At 33.0% G+C, this 20,194-nt stretch overlaps 1 protein-coding gene across 7 annotated transcripts in view; it reads left to right on the top strand.

The window, feature by feature from the left end:
• LOC144967056 (mitogen-activated protein kinase kinase kinase 15-like) overlaps window positions 1-8,099 on the top strand; it is a 74,879-nt gene extending 66,780 nt beyond the window's left edge. For all 7 annotated transcript variants that reach the window (XM_078903841.1, XM_078903846.1, XM_078903845.1 and 4 more), the window contains 4 exons: window positions 152-219; window positions 1,729-1,832; window positions 3,269-3,345; window positions 5,822-8,099. In XM_078903841.1, the coding sequence (XP_078759967.1) occupies window positions 152-219; window positions 1,729-1,832; window positions 3,269-3,345; window positions 5,822-5,891 (319 nt within the window). In that variant the 3' untranslated portion in view covers window positions 5,892-8,099. The remainder of the gene's footprint in view (window positions 1-151; window positions 220-1,728; window positions 1,833-3,268; window positions 3,346-5,821) is intronic.
• The last annotated feature ends 12,095 nt before the right edge of the window (window positions 8,100-20,194 follow it).

Below are 20,194 nucleotides of genomic sequence, written 5' to 3'. Positions count from 1 at the left end.
TTCTTGGGTGCTTTAATTGTAATTCTAGAACTTTTTACTATCCCATTCTCTTCCTTTTTACTGGTGCTGATATGACCTTAATGTGTTGCAAGCGCCGTAAAACCCTGAAAAACCAAAACAAAACTATTGACCTCCATATATTTTATTCCAGGGTCATGATGACAGGTGAAGGACCAAGCAGCAGTAGCTCTCCATCTCGAGAGGTCTCCCCAGCTCTCGGTAAAAACTTAGTCAATTAAAATGGCCGGTAAACATACCTGCCAACCCTTCTGCTTTTGGCGGAATCATTCCTATTTTCACTCTTCCTTTTTGTACTATTCTATTCTGCCCTTGTCTCTAAAATTCCGATTTACAAAAATGATGATAATGGTAAGTATAAAAAAAAAGAGCAAATTGGCGAAAGAGGTGAAATTCCTATTTTTTGTCTCAAATTCCTATTTTCAGGCGTCCTGATTCCACTTTTGGAATGTGAAGGGTTGGCAGGTCTGTGTAATTATCCTATAGCGTTATCAATTGATTGAGGAGACGGATTTGATTTAAAAAGAAAACGATCTGTTCATTTGATATTGATTATCTTTTCCTCATCCTCCTTTAACTCTTTAGTTGCCAGGCATTCATTCTGCCACTAATAGACCCTTCCCCCCCCCCCCCCCCCCCTTGAATGGAGATAATGGGAATCTAAATAAAAAAATAGAGGCTGATTTTGAGTCTTTAAATTTTTTTTCAAAGAGACATAGGCATCTTTAAGGCACTTTTGGTATTATAATATGTTGCACCAACCAAACATGCATTTACATTTTTGGTATGATAATTAATAATAAAATGCTGAAAAACTGACTATCACTAAATTTTAGAGGGAGTATGAAGACACCCATTATTAACTTGTTTTTTTTTCATGAATGGATTTTGGTGGAATTTTAGTATGATCTTCAGCATAAAATGTGTGGTGATCTGGCTAAACCCATCGGATGTCGGAAAAATTTGAATCAAATATTATTATTCACCATTATTAGGCACCATTTCTGAACAAAATGCAAGTTGAATTTTTAAGTATCTTTATTAGGGCCGAAGTTATTCACATTTGAAGGGAAATGGGTCAGAAATTGATAAACGGAGAAAACCGATTTTATCTTTTATTGATGGCACAATATTTTGCACAGGACAGTAAATGGAAATGTGGACTATTACTTATCACGTTATTCATTTTGTTTATAGCTATGCATAGTTGTTTTACTAACTCAATGGTATCTTGTATTCGTGCACACTTACTTACAATTCAAAGAGCAAATAATAGCAAAAAGAATGATATGTTATATGTTGGGGTTTGGTAAAAATTTCAAAAGCAAAATATTAGGCCAATTTTGAAGGTATTTCTCTTTGATAGAGGTAAAAACTAAATTAAATTATTGATAGGCTTCAAAATTGTAAAATCCTTTCGTGAGAATGTAGTTGGATGGATAATTAAAACGATGAAGAGAAAAAAAACGAAGATCGTGGAGATAATGATTTTTTACTTTTATTAGCTCGTATCTCAAAACTAGTTTTTGCAAAATCCGACAGGTTTTGTCAAATCCAAATCAGCATACAAATGTGTAACCAAATATGTTTAATATACATTATGGTACCAATTTCTTCCCAGTTAGTTTATTTTTTAGCTTAAATCTACTGGACTATAATATGAGCAAAAAGTAGTAATTTGTCATGCTATTTGATTGTCCTGTTTTACAGAATTGGATAAGAGTAATTGTTCAGAAGCCAACGTTCCAAGCCACGATCAGACCCTGGTCGATTGGATGCAGAGGCTCAAGTTTGATGCTGACACAATCAGACAGGTTTGTATACTCAGAAAATTAGGAAGCTGACAAACTGAGGATCAGGCTCTGGTGCAGTATTAGGAAAGTTTCACTCTGGGGCTCCTGCCCCCCTCGACCCCCACTTCTTGTCAATTGAAAATGTAGAAAAATAAAAGTTTTCTATGATGATTATATAGGTCATTCTCATATTTAAAAAAAAAATCCACTAAATGTGCTCAAAGCACTTTACAAGGGGTCCCTGGTCAACATCAACATTTAACATGTAGGACGGGACATGAAGCCTGTTAGGCGATATTACAATTTTTTGGACAAAGACAACGCTGTTAACGGCCAGGTACTCCTTTTACACCTGAATACGGTGAGAGAATGTGAGTAAAGAGCCTTCTCCAAGGACTAAACTATGCACCGAGCACGAGGCTCGAACCCAGGACCTTCCAATCTGAAAGCGAGGTCATACCACTAGACCACATAGCCGCACATATTTACTTTTCACCAACAAATTTGATCACTGGTTTAAAGCAATGTTATAAGTTTACATTGAAAGTCATGGGCAGGAAAGGAGGTCATAACACATTTGTCAATCAAGAATTCAGAAGGCTTCAGACTGATCTGTCATTGCATTCTGATTTGTTTTTTTGTTTTTTCATGGCAAAGATTTCATTTCAGTTTTGTCCTTTATGAATCAGGGGAAATGATGGAAATATTTATAAATGATCATGAATTGGAGGACATTAGCGTAAAATTTGTTATTTATTCTCATCTTTTGTTAGTGCAATCGACCCGAATCATTCTTTTTTCTTTGATTAAAAGCAATTCAGAGATTAACACAGATCCTCTTTGTGTGTGAATGTGTGTGTCTGTGTGTGTGGGTGGATATGTTTATGCAAATATGATTGAAATTAATTTACTTTTCTCTCTATTATACGAATTTTGAACGAATTGGGAATTAAATAGTCCAGAGAACTGAAAGACAGTTTATAAAGTTGCCGATTTTGGTTAAGAATTGTCCATGAGCCAGTTATACAATTAATTGAGGTCTTCAGATGACCGTGAATTAAAATTCCAAAAAATGCAGACTAAATTCACTGCCTAAAATAGATTTTAGTTGGGTTTATTTAAATGTTGAAAATTTAAGAATATGAAATGGTAAACTGGAATGGATAAATTATAAATAATTAAGCCAACTCCCCCTAGCTCACTTTGCGGCGCTGCACTGCGGCTGATGCCTGGGTTATTCCAGTCTTCCCTTGGAATAGACCCTAAAGACAAATTTCCCCTTGGGGATGAATAAAGGGAATTTTATTTATTTTTTATTTTATAAATTATTATTCATTTTTTTGTGTGCACCTCATCATCATTTTTTATCAGACTCGTATTTTAATAGAGAAAAAGGGAAGTCTCTTACGATTTATGTTGCTTTTGACCTGACGTATGCCTTTAATGATTTTCGTTAGGTTTGTGATGAGGAATATACACTTGAGGATCTACAAGAACTAGTCACTTGGGAGGATCTCAGGCAGATACGGATAAGGTAGGGTTTGTTTTTCATGTTATATACTGATAGTTTTACATTAAAAAACAGCTGCTTAAAAACTCAACCCCTTATCATACCTGCCGAATCTTAGGAATTTTTCGTAATTTTACAAATTTTAGACAAATTTCATGGCCAAATACGAAATTTGATGGAAAATTGCGAATTTTAAATTCTTAGTAATACTTAAATAATAATAATAATAATAATAATAATAATAATAATAATAATAATAATAATAATAATAATAATAATAATAATGATAAGAAGAAGAACAACTACACTACTACTACTAACTACTACTACTACTACTACTACTAACTACTACTACTACTACTACTACTACTACTACTACTATACTACACTACTACTACTACTACTACTACTACTACTACTACTACTACTACTAACTACTACTACTACTACTACTACTACACTACTACTACTACTACTACTACTACTCTACTACTACTACTACTACTACTACTACTACTACTACTACTACTACTACTACTACTACTACTATACTACTACTACTACTATACTACTACTACTACTATACTATACTACTACTACTACTACTACTACTACTACTATACTACTACTACTACTACTATACTACTACTACTACTACTACTACTACTACTACTACTTACTACATACTACTACTACTACTACTACTACTACTACTACTACTACTACTACTACTACTAACTACTACTACCCACTACTAACTACTACTACTACTACTACTAACTACTACTACTACTACATACTACTACTACTACTACTACTACTACTACTACTACTACTAACTACTACTACTACTAACTACTACTACTACTTACTACTACTACTACTACTACTACTACTACTACTACTACTACATACTACTACTACTACTACTACTACTACTACTACTACTACTATACTACTACTACTACACTACTACTACTAACTACTACTACTACATACCTACTACTACTACTACTACTACTACTACTACTACTCTACTACTACTACTACTACTACTACTACTACTACTACTACTACTACTACTACTACTACTATACTACTACTACTACTACTACTACTACTACTACTTACTACTACTACTACTACTACTATACTACTATCTACTACTACTACTACTACTACTACTACTACTACTAATATTGTGGTTGTTCGTACACAATTTCAGAAATTACGAATTTCCTTGTCAAATTACTAAAACTTGACATAAAAATGACTAAATTTGAAGTTTTCAATTTGGCAAGTCTGCCTTATGCATAACGGGATGTATGATTTATGTTGGGCTCAGATGCAATGCAGGGACTCCAGCCTGCAAATACATGATAAGTACCAGAATCACCACTATTGCCCAAGTGAACAGATTCTTCACAGTTATTATTTTTTTTTTGGAGGCACAAGGCCAATGAAACTATGTTTATTCCTGAGTTTAATGGAGTATTGAACTGACAGGAACAATTGATAGCCATCCTAGTGACAGGACACCAGATTATCACAAATACTTTCTCACAGATTTAGCAGATTTATCTTCCCAATCACTGATTGGTCAGAAAAGAAACGGTCAACTCTTCCCGGATTCGAAATTGGCCCATGTAATTGATAGTCAGATGCCCTACCAATTAAAGCAATAAGGACACCCTCCCCCCCCCCCCTCCCCCCCCCCCCCCCCCCCCCCCCCCCCCAAATTCTACATTTGTTTTGAAATTATGAATGTCACCTGATTCGGTTAATGAATATCATTAAAGAAAATATGTATATCTTTTGTTAAAATATTCAGGCAAACAAAATGCAAACTCCTTTCATTTGTTAATTGGGCATTGTTTTGTTAATTTTTCCCTTGGGTACTTGATGCAAGTTTTAGAGCCAACAAAATTAATCAGTAACAGCATAATACACCAGCATTCTTTTAAAATATAATAATATAAGCTATATGATAATAATAATAATAATAACTATATTTACAACACCTTCTACCAAAAAAAAAAAAAAAAAAAGGTTAGTGGTGCGATACAAATCTCGCATGTCATTTCATAATATTTTACATTCTATTACTTACTGCTATATCAAGTTATTTAATCAATAGATTATATTTTATTGACTGATAATATCACAAGCATGAGAGAGAGAGAGAGAGAGAGAGAGAGAGAGAGAGAGAGAGAGAGAGAGAGAGAGAGAGAGAGAGAGAGAGAGAGAGAGAGAGAGAGAGAGAGAATAAGTAGAAGTGAAATATCTGTTATCTGTTCAATGTTATAGTTATCATATAACATTATAACAAGTGTAACTAAATGACAAATTGCCATATTTATGGACAATAACGATCTATTATTATTATTGTTATTATTATTATTATTATTATTATTATTATTATTATTATTATTATTATTATTATTATTATTATTATTATTATTAATATTATTATTATTATATTTTTTTCATTTTATCACAGAGGAGGATTACGCTGTCGATTATGGAGAGCAATACTGGAACACCGCACAAGGGACCCAGAAAATGGATAGGGTGTGAAGGGAACACAATTCATTTTTTTAAAAATACAAAGCAAGCAAAAATACAACAATGATTTTATTTGCATTTAACAATTTCATCACTTCAACATTGTTATCGTTAGTTGCATAACATTAATCCCTTCACTCCTGACATACGCTCACAAAATTGATGGTAATCTCATAGAGTTAAAAAATGATAAAAGGTTAAAAAGTGCAGTCATATCAGTCATTCCTCTCACAAAATTGTTGGTAATCTCATAGAGTTAAAAAACGATAAAAGATAAAAAGTGCAGTCATTTCAGCCATTCCTCTCACATAATTGTTGGTAATCTCATAGAGTTAAAAAACGATAAAAGATAAAAAGTGCAGTCATTTCAGCCATTCCTCTCACAAATCCAGACAAGAGTTAATTCTCTTTCCCAATTTGAAGGTTTCTTATATTTTTTTTCACTAGATGATTTTCATTGGATCAATTCTCATCACAGCACTGGTTTTTAGTGGTAAATGTTGAAATATGTCAATTTCTTTAATGCTTATTTTGATATCAATTTTCTTACAAATACATTGAAGTGCGTGAGAATTTATGTTATAATGACTCTTTAGATATTTAGGGTAAAAAGATATTTCTGAAAATTGTATTATATATGAAATAGGGTAAGCTTGATCTGTTAAAAATGAAAAATGACAGGTGCTTAAACTACCGCACCTAAAACTGTCGGAGGTGCTGAAAGTCACCCATAATCAAAGATTTTTAAAAATTCACAAATGTCGGGATGATTCAGACCCCAAAAAGTGATTTTAGAGATAGAATGATGAGAAATTGGAGCTTAGAAGCTTTTGCAATGCAAGAAATAGTCTTTATACTCCACCATAACGTACAGAATTAAACCCAAATTGGATATTTGTGGCTATGAATTCAATTTCCCTTACCGAGTGGATCCCGACATAATACCGCTTTGAAACGGTGGGTCACAAATATAACCAAGTGGTCAACGAAATTGCTGTTTTCATGCCTCTTGGGTTTCATAGAAATGACTGATTTTATCCGAGAAAAAAGTAATTTTTATCTTTCCCCCTTTGCTTTCAACTACACATGCCTTATTTGTAAATAATATTTTCTTAGAATTTGTCATTTACATATATATATATAATCCTTGGAAGACCTAGAAAGGAAAATCACAAATTCAACACAGATAGAAATTAGATTAGAAATCATGTTTTGGTGTCGGCTATGGGTAAAATGTTTCTGATAGATATTAGGACCAAAAATTTTAAAAAGAGAAAGAAAATAATGGTTTAGCTTCATCAGACATGCAGCTGCTTGAATCACCCAATATATTGCTGATAAATGATGATATGAGAATTCTATTGTTATTGTTACATACTATTTCATGTCATAGAGATGGACTGTTTGACTCTTGTTTTTTTGTTTTTTTTTTTATCCCTTTATGATCAACACAAGGACCCGTGCATTGAATATGTGGTTAGGCTTTTTGATGTAAAGAAATTTGTAAGATGAGATGCTTTAAGTCTAAGATGCATAGGTCCTAACCGGAACTTTTTCCCCAAATGATTAGACTTTTCATGCAAGACAACTGCCATTATCCATGGACTAAAAAAGTATTGAATTGGAAAAAACAAAATACCTAGTATAAAACATTTTGGGCCCAAAACCCTTCTTCAGTCAACAATAACAAAAAAGTAAAATGGTAATACTTTGTGTAAAATCAAGTCATTGATTTTGTTGTCGCCTGAAGAAGAGGTGTTTGAGCTCGAAACATTTGGTTTATCTATTTAATTTTCTTCTAATTATATTCATTTTTTTGAAATACAATATAATAGTTCAACAGCACCAATAGGGGACTGAAATTGCCTAAATTATGTGTCATAACTAACCATAAAACTAGGTACGGAAAACCCAAATTTAGATTATATAATTGTTGTCTTTAGTTGCATTCAATAGGTAGAACTTTTTTTTCTGATTAAAATGGTATAAAAATTATTAAAATTGGTTAAAAATTTAAAAAGATATGTTATTTCGAAATTTGTAGAAAATCGCCCAAATTTGGGCTGCTTTGAAAGCAACCTTTTGTCCGTTTTCAAAATGCCGTATTTTCATAAATATTCAAGCCAGACCTCTGTAACTTTCTAACAACACACATCTGTTTATAAACAATATGTGTATTTTTTTCCTGAGCTCAACTCTAAGTAAAAAAGAAATAATTTGCCCCCAAAGTAGCTGACAAAGCCAAAATTGTCAATTTCAACGCAAAGTTACGAAATATCAGCGATTGTGCCCCTTGCCTGAGCCGGCGTATGAGTGAAGTGAATACGGCAAATGTTGTAGTTGTAGTTTCGTTTTCAGTTGGCTGGTGACCGCAAAGCTATAAATCTTGCTTTCGTATACATCATTTTAAAGCTGAGATTTTAAACTTTATTTTGATACCAGAATCGTCCAAATTTTCAAATTTTTCTTAATTTTTTTATCAAATTAAAGTTTTTAACTTGAAACTTCAAACTTTGAAAAAGATCATAAAAATGCGAATCTGGTATCGAATGAAAGCTTGTTCAATTTTCTTTCTGATGCAGTCATTGGCGTTACTATTAATAGCGCTGACGCGAACAGCCGAGCGGAGAGAAAAGATGACCGTCAGTTACGGTGTTCGAGTAGCGGAGCGCCGGTTCAAAAATCGGAGTTTAACCCTCTTCTTCAACTCAAAGCCATAAAATAACGGCAAATCCTATGAAAAAAGCATAAACATTTTTTAAAAGATGAAGATTTGAGATTTAATCTGATACCAAACACGTTTTATTTGACGGACTGAAAATGAGAAAAAGAGAGTGACGATTTGAGTTGAAATTCTCGGTTTGCCAATAAAGCCATGACTCGATAAGAGGGTTTGCCGTACCTAATAAAACACTGAAAAACAAAGACCAACAATAATTGCAATAAGGGCGAGAGTCAAGAGTCAAATCTATTTCCCTCAACGTCCGTATGATATTTGTATAATTGTGAAAATTCTAAATAATTTTTTTTTTTTAAACCCAGTCGTTGTACATTGTTTTACCACTGTGATATTCTCCCTTGGTTGATCAGGTCATGTATTGATATTGAAGTCTTCGTTATGTCATTACTGCTCACCCTCAAGTAAGTAATAATATACAATGAATGATAATTGTTCATAACATTTTAATCATTTTCTCATGCTTTAAACTATTTGAGATGGGAATTTCCAGTTGTCAAACTAGGAATTAATGTTTTATTTTATTTCTTTTTGTGCGGGCGTGTGTGTGTGTGTGTGTGCCTGTGTAATTGTGTCTTGGGAGACAATAAGCATTTTTTTTCCCTTCATTGTGGGTTTACAGTCGGCTAAGAATGTTTAGTATTTAACAAAATTAGTTGGAGAATTTTGTCGCCAGATTCCTTCTCCCTTTGCCTGACGTGTTAAGGATAAAGAACAAAATACTTAAAACATCACGTTTGGGCTCAAAATCTGTTTATTAGATATTAACAAAACTAATTACAAGGGGTGAAGTGGCCAGTGGTTAAGGCATTGCACTGTGATCCGGAAGGTCCTGGGTTCAACTCAATTTTTTTTAGGTTACTAACAAATGATTTCACGGTAGTATAACTTGAAGGAAGTTGAAAAAAATTATGTCAACTTCATTTTGTCTTCCAGTCTTGAAACCAAATATATTAAGTACAGTTTAAAGCAGGATACAAAGTCTCCGTTTCACATCGTTTATTGAGCACGTTTGATTTATATAGGTTTTGAAATTTGTGGCGGTCCCAATTGCTCAATTGGTAGAGCAATCACTTCACATGCAGAGGGATTGTGATCAATCCCGGGTGAAGTCAAAATTTTTATGATCCTCCCGTCTACCAATGAAACTCAAGATTTGTATGCTTGAATTTGAAATTTGAATTTAGTTATAAATATGAAGCTTGGGTTACATTTATATATGTTTTTATTTTAATTATTTTGTTTAGACGACTGATGTATTTGCTTCAAGTACTTCAAAACCTAAAAGATATTTCTGGTCATTTAAATTTTTGAAACCATTTTATCGTATCTTGGCCACTCTAATATTGTATAATAGCATTTTGAGGCAATGGGTCTCCGTTATGGTTTCTATATTGTTCATTCACTGTTCATCCGCAATAGGGGCAGCGTGATTCAGTGGTACGGTCTTTGCTTCCTACCCGAAAGGTACCGAGTTCAATCACCCGCCGCTGCGTTGTGTGGCCTTGAGCAAGTCACCTCGCCCTAGCTCACTTTGCGGCTGACGCCTGGGTTATTCCAGTCTTCCCCTTGAAATAGACTCTAAAGACAAATTTCCCCTTGGGGATGAATAAAGGGAATTTTATTTTATTTTATTTATTTTGATCTTTTCATGAAAAGTAATTTTTATCGAATATCAGACATGAAACAAAAGATTTTAAAAAAATTTGGATCTGTAGCAAATGCATAGATGGCAAAGTTTGATATTTTAAAATTCTTGCATTCTTACTTTTTAAAAAATTCCAGACGTTTTCCCAATCATTGTACGCAAGATTGTGAGTGCAAGTGGGAACAACGTTTGGTTTTTAAAATGAAAAAGTGCAAGAAATATTTTATCCTATTCCTTAAATCAGTTGATTTTATATTTCTGATTGAAAAATATTTTTAAAGATATTATTGAAATGAAACTACTTGTTTGCATATTTTAGATGAATTAAATGTATGCAATCCGATGTCACCTTTTGTTTTTGTAAATGTGTCATCATTAAATATTAATATTACTGTTTATGGGGAGGGTTAGAATAATTATGTTTTCTTCATCGTTTATAACCTGTTTAACTTCATATGTTTTATCTTTTCTGTGAATTGTGAAAATCGAACATGAAACACAGGAATATTTTTAATTTAAACTGTAGCAATGCATAAATGAGTAAACTTGATTTGTGGAATTTTTTTGTTTTTTATTTTTTTTTGTATCCTTATCAAAAATAATTCAAGATTTTTTTGGGTAAAACATTCAAAATTCTGCATTGTTACTGTAAGTTAAAGCATGATGCGTTTGAAGTTGATCTTTTATAGAAATATTTTTGATGAATTGGATTAACCCTCTCCTTACGATACAACCAATATTTTTCTTCTTCAAATTTCTCTTGTACATCATAACATTTCAAGAAAATGAACAGTGCGTTTTAAAGTATATTTTGCTAAAGAAATTATGTAGCACAAGAATTTTACTGCTAATATGTCTGAGTGATAAAAAATCTATTTTTGTGTTAGTTGGGTGTGAAGTTTTGAGGAAAATCTTGAAAATGGCTGGTAAGGAGAGAGTTAAACTGATTCACAGTGAAATTATTTTTTCTTTTACTCCCTAGAAATACCAAGCATAATTTTTATGATTTCCGTAGTATTATGTATAGTTGTTGCATTTATCATTTATTATTTGTTTTGTTTCTTGTCGGAAGACTTTTTTTTTTTTTCATAACATTTTATTACTGAGTGATTTTCTAGTGAAGTAAAATGAATTTATCAGTGGAAGTCTATATCTAAATATTGTAGTCAAAAACAAAATATGTAAGAAAGAATATCTCATCTGGTGGGTCTTAGAGATCAACTCTTGCTGTTTTTTCTTTTAAAAAAATAATATATTACAGTTATTCCATTTCTTGTAGCTAGTTTGGTTTTGCCCAGGCCTGGTTGTGATCTTTCGCCAAATAAAAGGGGCAAATATATGTTTTAACTGAGTGTATCCCTTTCAAAGTTGGACCTGTGATTATGACAGGGTAATACTTTTGAGTATCTTTGGACTAGTTACAAAGGAAAGCATTACTTTTGTTTTAAACTTAATCCACTTGTCTTACTTTTTTCTTAGCCAGCGATAAATCTAATCTTTTCTCTTGTCACAGCCCTATCATCTTACACATTCAGTCTTATGTCTTAAAAGTTTTCAAGCGCCATTAATATTTTAAGATAAAAATAAGCGAAGATGAAATAAAACAAGCATTTCGTTATTAATTTTAAAACATTTAAGATTATGATCATTGTATTCTTTGTGATGTTGCCTTCTTTTTAGAGAGTTAAGTGTTGCCACTTTAATCATGTAATTGGTACTTGCTATCTTTTCTGTTCACTTCAACTATATCGAGGACAACCGACTCAAAGCGTGCAAGCCTTTTATGACCAACGGAGACCAATCACAATCCTATTGTCGTATGATGTAAACACACATGTTCTCATGACCAGCAGGAGGCCACTTGCTGTGTCTTTTGTCCCCTTATATCTGTTTTCTGAGTTGCTTTCTGTCTTTGTCTTGGAATGGGAATTTCTTGGTTTTGTCCTGGCCCTTGCTGGTGTTCTTAGCTGAGAGGAAACAGTCAAATGTTTAGTATTACTTTTGGGAGATGATTTTTTACCATTGTAAAAGGGGAAACAAATGGATCTAAATTTTCTGAGAGACATGTTTTCCGTGTAAATCGTCCCTTTATATTGAATTAGATTTTTTTGTTGAATCATTGATATAAATTTTTGCAGAAATTTGAGTGTGTCCTTTTGGCAAAGATCCTGTATTGGATTTAGTGTGTGGAACATTCAGTCGTTTCAGACTAATCACTCCTGATCTCTTGATCTCGTTTTTGTGTTTTATCTATTTTTAAACCGATTTTTATTTTGCTCAATAAAATCTCTCCTCACCTTCCTTTCTTCACTGATGCTGAAATTACCTAAAATTGTTGCAACGTATAACTAACCATTAAAAACAATTGTACAAACAATACATTTTTGTAACCTTGCAACTTCCAGAGAACTTCCAGCTTTCCTCATCCTCTGAACATCTAGATCATCATTTCATATCTTAAGAGTATTTTGCCTCTCCATTTTTCTTGAATAAATTGAAATACGACTGACTGACTATGCATGAGGGTGAATAAAATCAAATGACTGAACCTCATTAAGCAGAGTATAATATGTTCCAAGTACGAAGGCAGCACACCATACCTTATATTATTTAATCTTGACCTGAGCATTTATGTGGAATTTGAAAAGCATGAATTTTTCAATGTTTAATCAAGTGAGGCATCTTAGATGTCATGATCGGACCAGAAAGTATTATTTATTCCCTATCATTTTTAAATTTTAAATTTTAATTTTTTTTTGTTTTTTTTTTAAATTTTGTTTTGTATGTTTCTTTCCTTTCTTTTGTACTGTAAAATATTTAAGATATTTTTTTTGTGGGAGATGCCAAAGTCATTAAAAAAAATATCCTGCTCAGTTAGTTTTGGTTTGTTTTCGCAGTATTATCTGTCATTGATGCAGAAATCACATTAACCGGATATAGTTGAATTTTGATACAGGGTTGGGGGAGGTCACTCTCTTTGTGATTTCTGTCTTCCTCTGTTTTCCTTTTTTTTTTTTTTTTTTTCATGGTGTTCTGATTTTTGTTCTGGAATGAGATTACTGGAATGAGATTACTTGGTTTGTCCCAGCCCCGTTTGGGATCCTTAGCTGAGAGTCACATATACTGTTCCTTTGTTCTTGAGATATTTTTCACCTTGTCAACGCTGTTATATGAGTATATCCTTCTAGTGGTTTCCATTTCTTGTATCAGTATGGAACTTAAAGGTAATGTGAAACCAGGCACACATAGATAAGTTTGCTCTTTGAATCTACTTCTGATTCCTGTTTGAATCAGACCTCTCTGTCTCACTTGTTTTAAACTGCAGATATTCAATATTTTTACTGTTCTATCATCTTCCTTATTACTATTAATTACTGGCGCTGAAATGACTTAAAAAGTGTTAACAACAAACAAATACCTAAGTCTTGATACAACGAGATCATTTTGACTGGTGCATGATTGAATAATACTTCTTGTTTAAATGCGACATTATCCCCACAAAGACTATATAACATAACATAAGATAATCAGTGCATTTTTTATTTTTCTCGTTCATTTAGTTTAACTTCTCGTTGATACATCAACCTTATTGTGTCTGACGTCACTCAAAGTTTAAGCTTTGTCACGTGAAGAAGAAAAAATAAATTATTTTCTTCTCATGTCACAGTGTTTTAAAAGCAAGAGATAATCTAAAACCCGTTTGATATTGGTATTTAAATTGTGACATGGTTGGCCAGTTTAGTTTTAAAATACAAGTTTATTTCCACGTTATGTAGATAGTTATAGAGAACTGTTCATTAATTCTTCATTTTATTTATTCATTCATTTATATTATACATACAGTGCAAGCTGCTTTTCGTGTATAAGTATTGCCTCTGTTATCCATGATATTACTTCTTTCTTTTTATTTTTAGTCTCATATTTTCATTTCTTGACCCTTACGTTTGTGTATTAATCCCAGTTGTTTGATTTGTATAATACTTATATACATAATTAATTTATGATCTTATGGAACTGTGTGAAATAATGTTTGTGATATAAATAAAGCATATTTTTGATCTATCAAATCACATTGTTTAAAGTGTTTTATTTTAAATTCTGTTTTCTGGGTGAGTGTTCCTGACCTCCCATAGCGGGCAGGGGGGTACATACTGTGTCTTCTATCCCCTTATATCTGTTTTCCAACATGCTTTCTGTCTTTGTCTTGGAATGAGATTATTTGGTTTTGTCCTGGCCCTGGTCGGAGTCCTTGCTGGGAGGGAAACAGTCAAATGTATAGTTATTGTTTTGGGAGATGATATTTTTTTTCCTTGTAAATCATCTCTCTGTTATGTATTATTATATTTGTTATTTTGAATGTATAATGTAAGTATTTGAGTGTATTCCTCTTTGTTGGATTTTGTGCTTGTGTCCGAATGAGACTTATAGGTGATCACAAACTAAGTACTTTGATAGTGTGCTCTTGGAATCTACATCTGATCCCTATTTGTTCCTAGTTCCCCTATATCTTACTTTTTCTTGAGTGCTTTAATTGTTATTCTAGAACTTTTTACTATCCCATTTTCTTTCTTTTTACTGGAGCTGATATAACCTTAATGTGTTGCAAGCGCCTTAAAAACAAAAACAAATTCTTTTTTATCATTACCGACAGGTTTTCCAGATTGAATATTATTGTCGATGCACATTAAAAAGGGCAACAACAACAACAACAACAACAACAACAATAAAAACAACAACAGCAACAAAAAGAATAGAAAGAAAATAAATAAATAAAAGTCGTCTTCGTCTCAAATTTTTCATAGATGCATGCCACAGGTATTGATAACTCTTAAACTTATCTTAACAACAAGAGATGAAGTGAGTAGGAACGTGCCCGAAGACAATAGAGAATAAACAATTTTCGCGGTGGACAACTCCGCCTGGCCGGTGAAAGCGTGACTCTACCGTATGAGCTATCCACGATCCCATAAAAGATCGTCTCTTAACTCGGGTCATTATTAGAGCTCTCTCTCACCGACTACTGGAGATCGAGGGTCCAACCCACACAACCTCAGCGAAGTTAGTTGGCCAGCAATTAAGCTTAATAGCCAATATTCTCAACACAAACATATAACATAGAAACAATTGAGACATTGAGTATGCTCATCCCTAAAAACAAAAAAAAGGAACAAAACATTCAATTGCTTCCCTCTCAGCTAAGGACCCCTGCCAGGACAAGGGAAAAAAAAATGAACAATGCCAATCCAGAACAAAAGATGAGAGCAACGTGGAAAGGAAACATAAAGGGGATGGATGACAGTAAAAGTGACCTCTCTGCCTATCTTCGGAGGTCAAAAGTTCCCACCGAACGAGAGGATCTCCGCCCACTGCAGCAATAGAACACTTTCAACACTGAAACTGAAAATACAACAGCAAGCTAATAATTTCAACTTCAACACTAAAAATAAAGGACTATTGCCATGAACAGAAACAAGAAAGGCAGTATTTAAATGCATTATCATAATACTGATCTTTTATTAGGATAAAAATATTTTAAATCATGTAAAATAGAGGTTTCTTATTAAGGATAAGGCTTAAATGTTACAATTTGAAACCACGAAACTAGTCCGCCACTTTCATACATTTGGCATTGACAAATTTGTTACACAAAATTTTAACATAAAACAAGGGACTAGATGACAAGATTAAGTCAGAATGAATTATTTTAAGTAAAAAACAAAACAAAACAAAGTTAAAGCACAATACGCCGTAAAGGAAATATTTCATTTAGGTATCCGTGTTTTGACTGCGAGACACTTGCGCTGCAGTTGTTTTTGGAAACACAGTATATGCAATGCTAACCAATTAGCACATACTGTGTTCTTCAATAACACGGCAGTGCAGGCATACTGTGTTCTTCAATAACACGGCAGTGCAGGCATACTGTGTTCTTCAATAACACAGCAGTGCAGACATACTGTGTTCTTCAATAACACGGCAGTGCAGACATATTGTGTTCTTCAATAACACAGCAGTGCAGGTGTACAATACAGGGCGGGGTCTGCTGGCCACACTGACTGCTGGCTGGATGGCACATTCATAATTTGACATGATAGATATTTACTTTTCATGGCGATCAGAAGACACCTTCCCCATGATCTTTATAGCTAGAAAGAAAATACAACTCAGCATGTCAAATTTAACAACAAAGTCTACACCTACACGTACACTGTTCAATTAAATACTCATTTACGGAATCATATTTCGTTATCCACGTGTCCTGTCAACCAACATGACGTTCTCTCTCTAATAACTTTTCCACCGGTGACGTCACAGACTATGGGCGACGTCCAATCAAGGGACGCTACTCTTCCGCTAATCTCATCCCCTATTGTTTGCTATTTATGTCGTCACACTGACGAATTGACTTGCATTTCAATCTTTTACTACAAGTGTGCCGCGACTATTCCATAAATTGAATAACACTGTTTGATTCACTGGGACGGTTATATAAAATATAAAAGAAACAAAAAGAACAAAAACATGTTGACGATCAAAGAGTCAAGACAATCTATTGAAATTGAAACTTTCATGTCCATTCTATTTAGTGAAGAAACATCAAATCCCAAGATTAAAAAAAATAAATTAATCAAGGCACATTTAATTTCTGATTGTCTTTAAACGAGTGAATATAAAACAACAGATTGTAGATCGCTTTATAACTCGCCAAATAACACAATTAATATTCTGGAACAAAGATTCTGATTGGATGGCACTGATTATCGTTTTAAAAATGACTAAATTAAATGGCATATCATTACATGCAAAAATGCGTAAAACAAACTTTTGACATTAAAAATAAGCACCTTCATAAAAGTTTGGAATTAAAATGACAAGTTCCTATTTCTGACATGTTTTGACATTCAATATATTATGGTGGATCAAATCATTTCTATAAATAACAATTCTCTCCACCAGCAATGAAATTAAAAAAGAAAATAGTATTTAAATTTAAAGCCAATAAAACATTTAAAACAAAACAAAACATAATACAATTTTAAATTCAACATGATGAGTGAACGTTTCAAGTCAAGAACTTTAAATAAAAGTAGATAATAATATAATCTCTTTTTCAAAATCCTATCAAGGTAATTCTTCCACGACTTTGATATTGACATACTGTAGACTTCAACCAGATCAGTGGAGATGGAGGTCAGTGTACTTTATGTCGTTTAATCGTACATTAATTTAACATCTTTTTTATTTGGTGAATTTAAAAAAATATATTCAAATATTGATGAATCAAGATGCCCTAAAATTTTGACCTCGAGGCTTCTCTGGAGTTTAAGATGTTTGACAAGTTGCAATTCATTGATGTAATTTGAGATAAAAAAAAATGTGTGGCCATAAAGAAATACTGAAGATTTTAAAGCATTTTGTCATATGGGAGTTATTATTTTCCCAATTCAAACCCAGTTGTTGTTTGGTGGAGATAAAGATAAAGGGAGTAAATCTGACTCATGAATGAACAACACACAAAACAAACGACGTTTCGACCCTTGGCCCTTTTCAAGTAAATATAAATATATATGTATTTTGTGTTTACTTGAAAAAGGCCAAGGGCCGAAACGTCGTTTGTTTTGTGTGTAGTTCATTCATGAGTCAGATTTACTCCCTTTATCTTTATCTCAATTTTATTGACTCATTTCGGCACCTCTACTTATTTGGTCCTTGTTTTATAAATCCCAAGTTCCATCTATGTAGTAGACATATGAGATTCTAATAAAATGAACAATACTCCTGCAATTAACATACACAGAGCTGAGTGAGTCATGAGACCCATTGCCCTTGAAGCAATCCCTAATTCTGACACATTAAACTAGGAAATAACAATAGGTACTTCAATTTAATCAACTAAGACAAATAATAATTAGAAGAATACTTATATAGCACCTTTTGTCGAAACCTCAAAGCGCTTTAAAATTCAAATACAATTCAACCAAAATATCAAAACAATTAAGATGTGGATGTTTTGGGTTTCCCCTTTATCAACAAAAGAGGACTGATAAATGAAATACTAAAGACGAATGAGAGATGTGAGAACTGTGCTAACAAAGCATCAATATTAATATCTGTCTTTGTTGATCACATGGAAGCTTCCCTTCCATTTCCTATTGTTATTTTTTTCTTCAAGCTTCAAGCAAAAACGTTTTCAAGGCAAATTCAATGGAAAATTGACGGTCTCTAAACGTTGGCATGATGGCAGCCGAGGTAGACTTTTTTGGGGGGATGGTTTTTTTTTCTTGTATTATTCTTTCTTGCTTTGTCTGGCACCTTTCATACACACTTGATCAGATCTCTATCTTACATCCAGTAATGGCTGACAGTGCAAACATTAGAATCGCCAGCCACACAACCTCTGTCAGCAAAATCTCAAGGCACCACAAAACAGAGGAATGCCTCTCAAATCTTTTTTTTTTTTTAACATTCTAACCTCGATGTAATCAGAATGATTGTCAAGTCAATAATTTTAATTTATAATTTATATATTCTATTTCTATCTCCTCCACCAGCCCTGCATTCCTTCTCCACATTAGAAACATTAAAAAATAGATAAGTATCAGAGATTCAAACAGAGAAAAAGATCTCCATAATCTTGCTACATGGTATGAGAGTAATAATAATAATAATAATGCTGAAAAGTTATATAGCGCTATAACTCTGAGACACCAGACTCAAAGCGTGAGTATGTATTTTATATGTTGAATTATTTTGTTACTTATTGTAAGACACACTAATTGAATATTAACTACATAATTGGCATTGCATGACATAGATTAAGATATTATATATATATATATATATATATATATATATATATATATATATATATATATATATATATATATATATATATATATATATATATATATATATATATATATATATATATATATATATATAAGTAAAATATGTGATAATTTATAATTTTAATTTAAAAAGTCTACATTCATAGTAATATGACCAGACATCTTATAACAGTATAGTAAATCCAGCAATACAGATTCTAATCTACTTATTTCATTTAACAATAACTGTTTGTCTTGAGCGTAATAAAATCTGGTTCTATATATGCTTAGTATAATTAACAAAGATTTATGACATGGGGTAGCCACGTAAAATATGAGCAAAGGAATAGTAAATATGGTACAGTGAAAGGAAAACAAACTTTAAAACACAAAAGAGTTCTTCTCCTTCTTTTTTCTTCTTCTAATAAACTGAATAACTCAGTTACACTGAGTATTACTGTCAATGTGCAGAGCAAGATGAGAAAGTGAAAAAAAAACCAAGATCATACTTTCCTGATAGGCTGTACTGGTAGTGCAATGTTAATGGTCTCAATACAGTAGAACATGAAAGTAACGTACTCGGAAATAGCGAGTAAAATCTAAATCCCCGTTTTTTTTCCCTTGAGTCAATAAAATTAGCATGAAAGTAGCGAGTATGAAAAAGAGGTCAACTCGGAAATAACGAGCATTTCCTGCCCCAGCCTAGGACTGCAAACGAAGTAAAGCAAAACAAGAGACAATGGCAATTTAAATATTTTTAGCCTAGCCTCTTTTCTTTTCTTATTTTTCGTTACGAGTAATATTACATAGTAGCCTAGTCTGTAGTAGTACATAATAGGCGAAACAAATTTGGGTGGGGGTTGGGTTTGTGTGCGTGTGTGTGTATTGGGGGTGGGGGTCAATTATTCACCTAATGTGGTGCCACGCGACGCGCGAGGTAAACACATGTCAACATGCCTCACTTCGCAGCATCGGTCAGCGAGTAGCATCATTAACGAACGACACGATCAGCGAGAGAGGGGAGTGTGGAACCATCATTTCAGTGGGTCAGTGATTGAGTGATGCGCTTGCTTACCTCATCAAACATGCCGAGTG

This window comes from Berghia stephanieae, chromosome 3 (genome assembly GCF_034508935.2).
Source record: "Berghia stephanieae isolate SIO BIC M18660-M18661 chromosome 3, UCSD_Bste_1.3, whole genome shotgun sequence".
NCBI lineage: Eukaryota > Metazoa > Mollusca > Gastropoda > Nudibranchia > Aeolidiidae > Berghia > Berghia stephanieae.
Note: the sequence above shows the minus strand (reverse complement) of the source record. Positions and strands in the feature narration are given on the sequence as shown.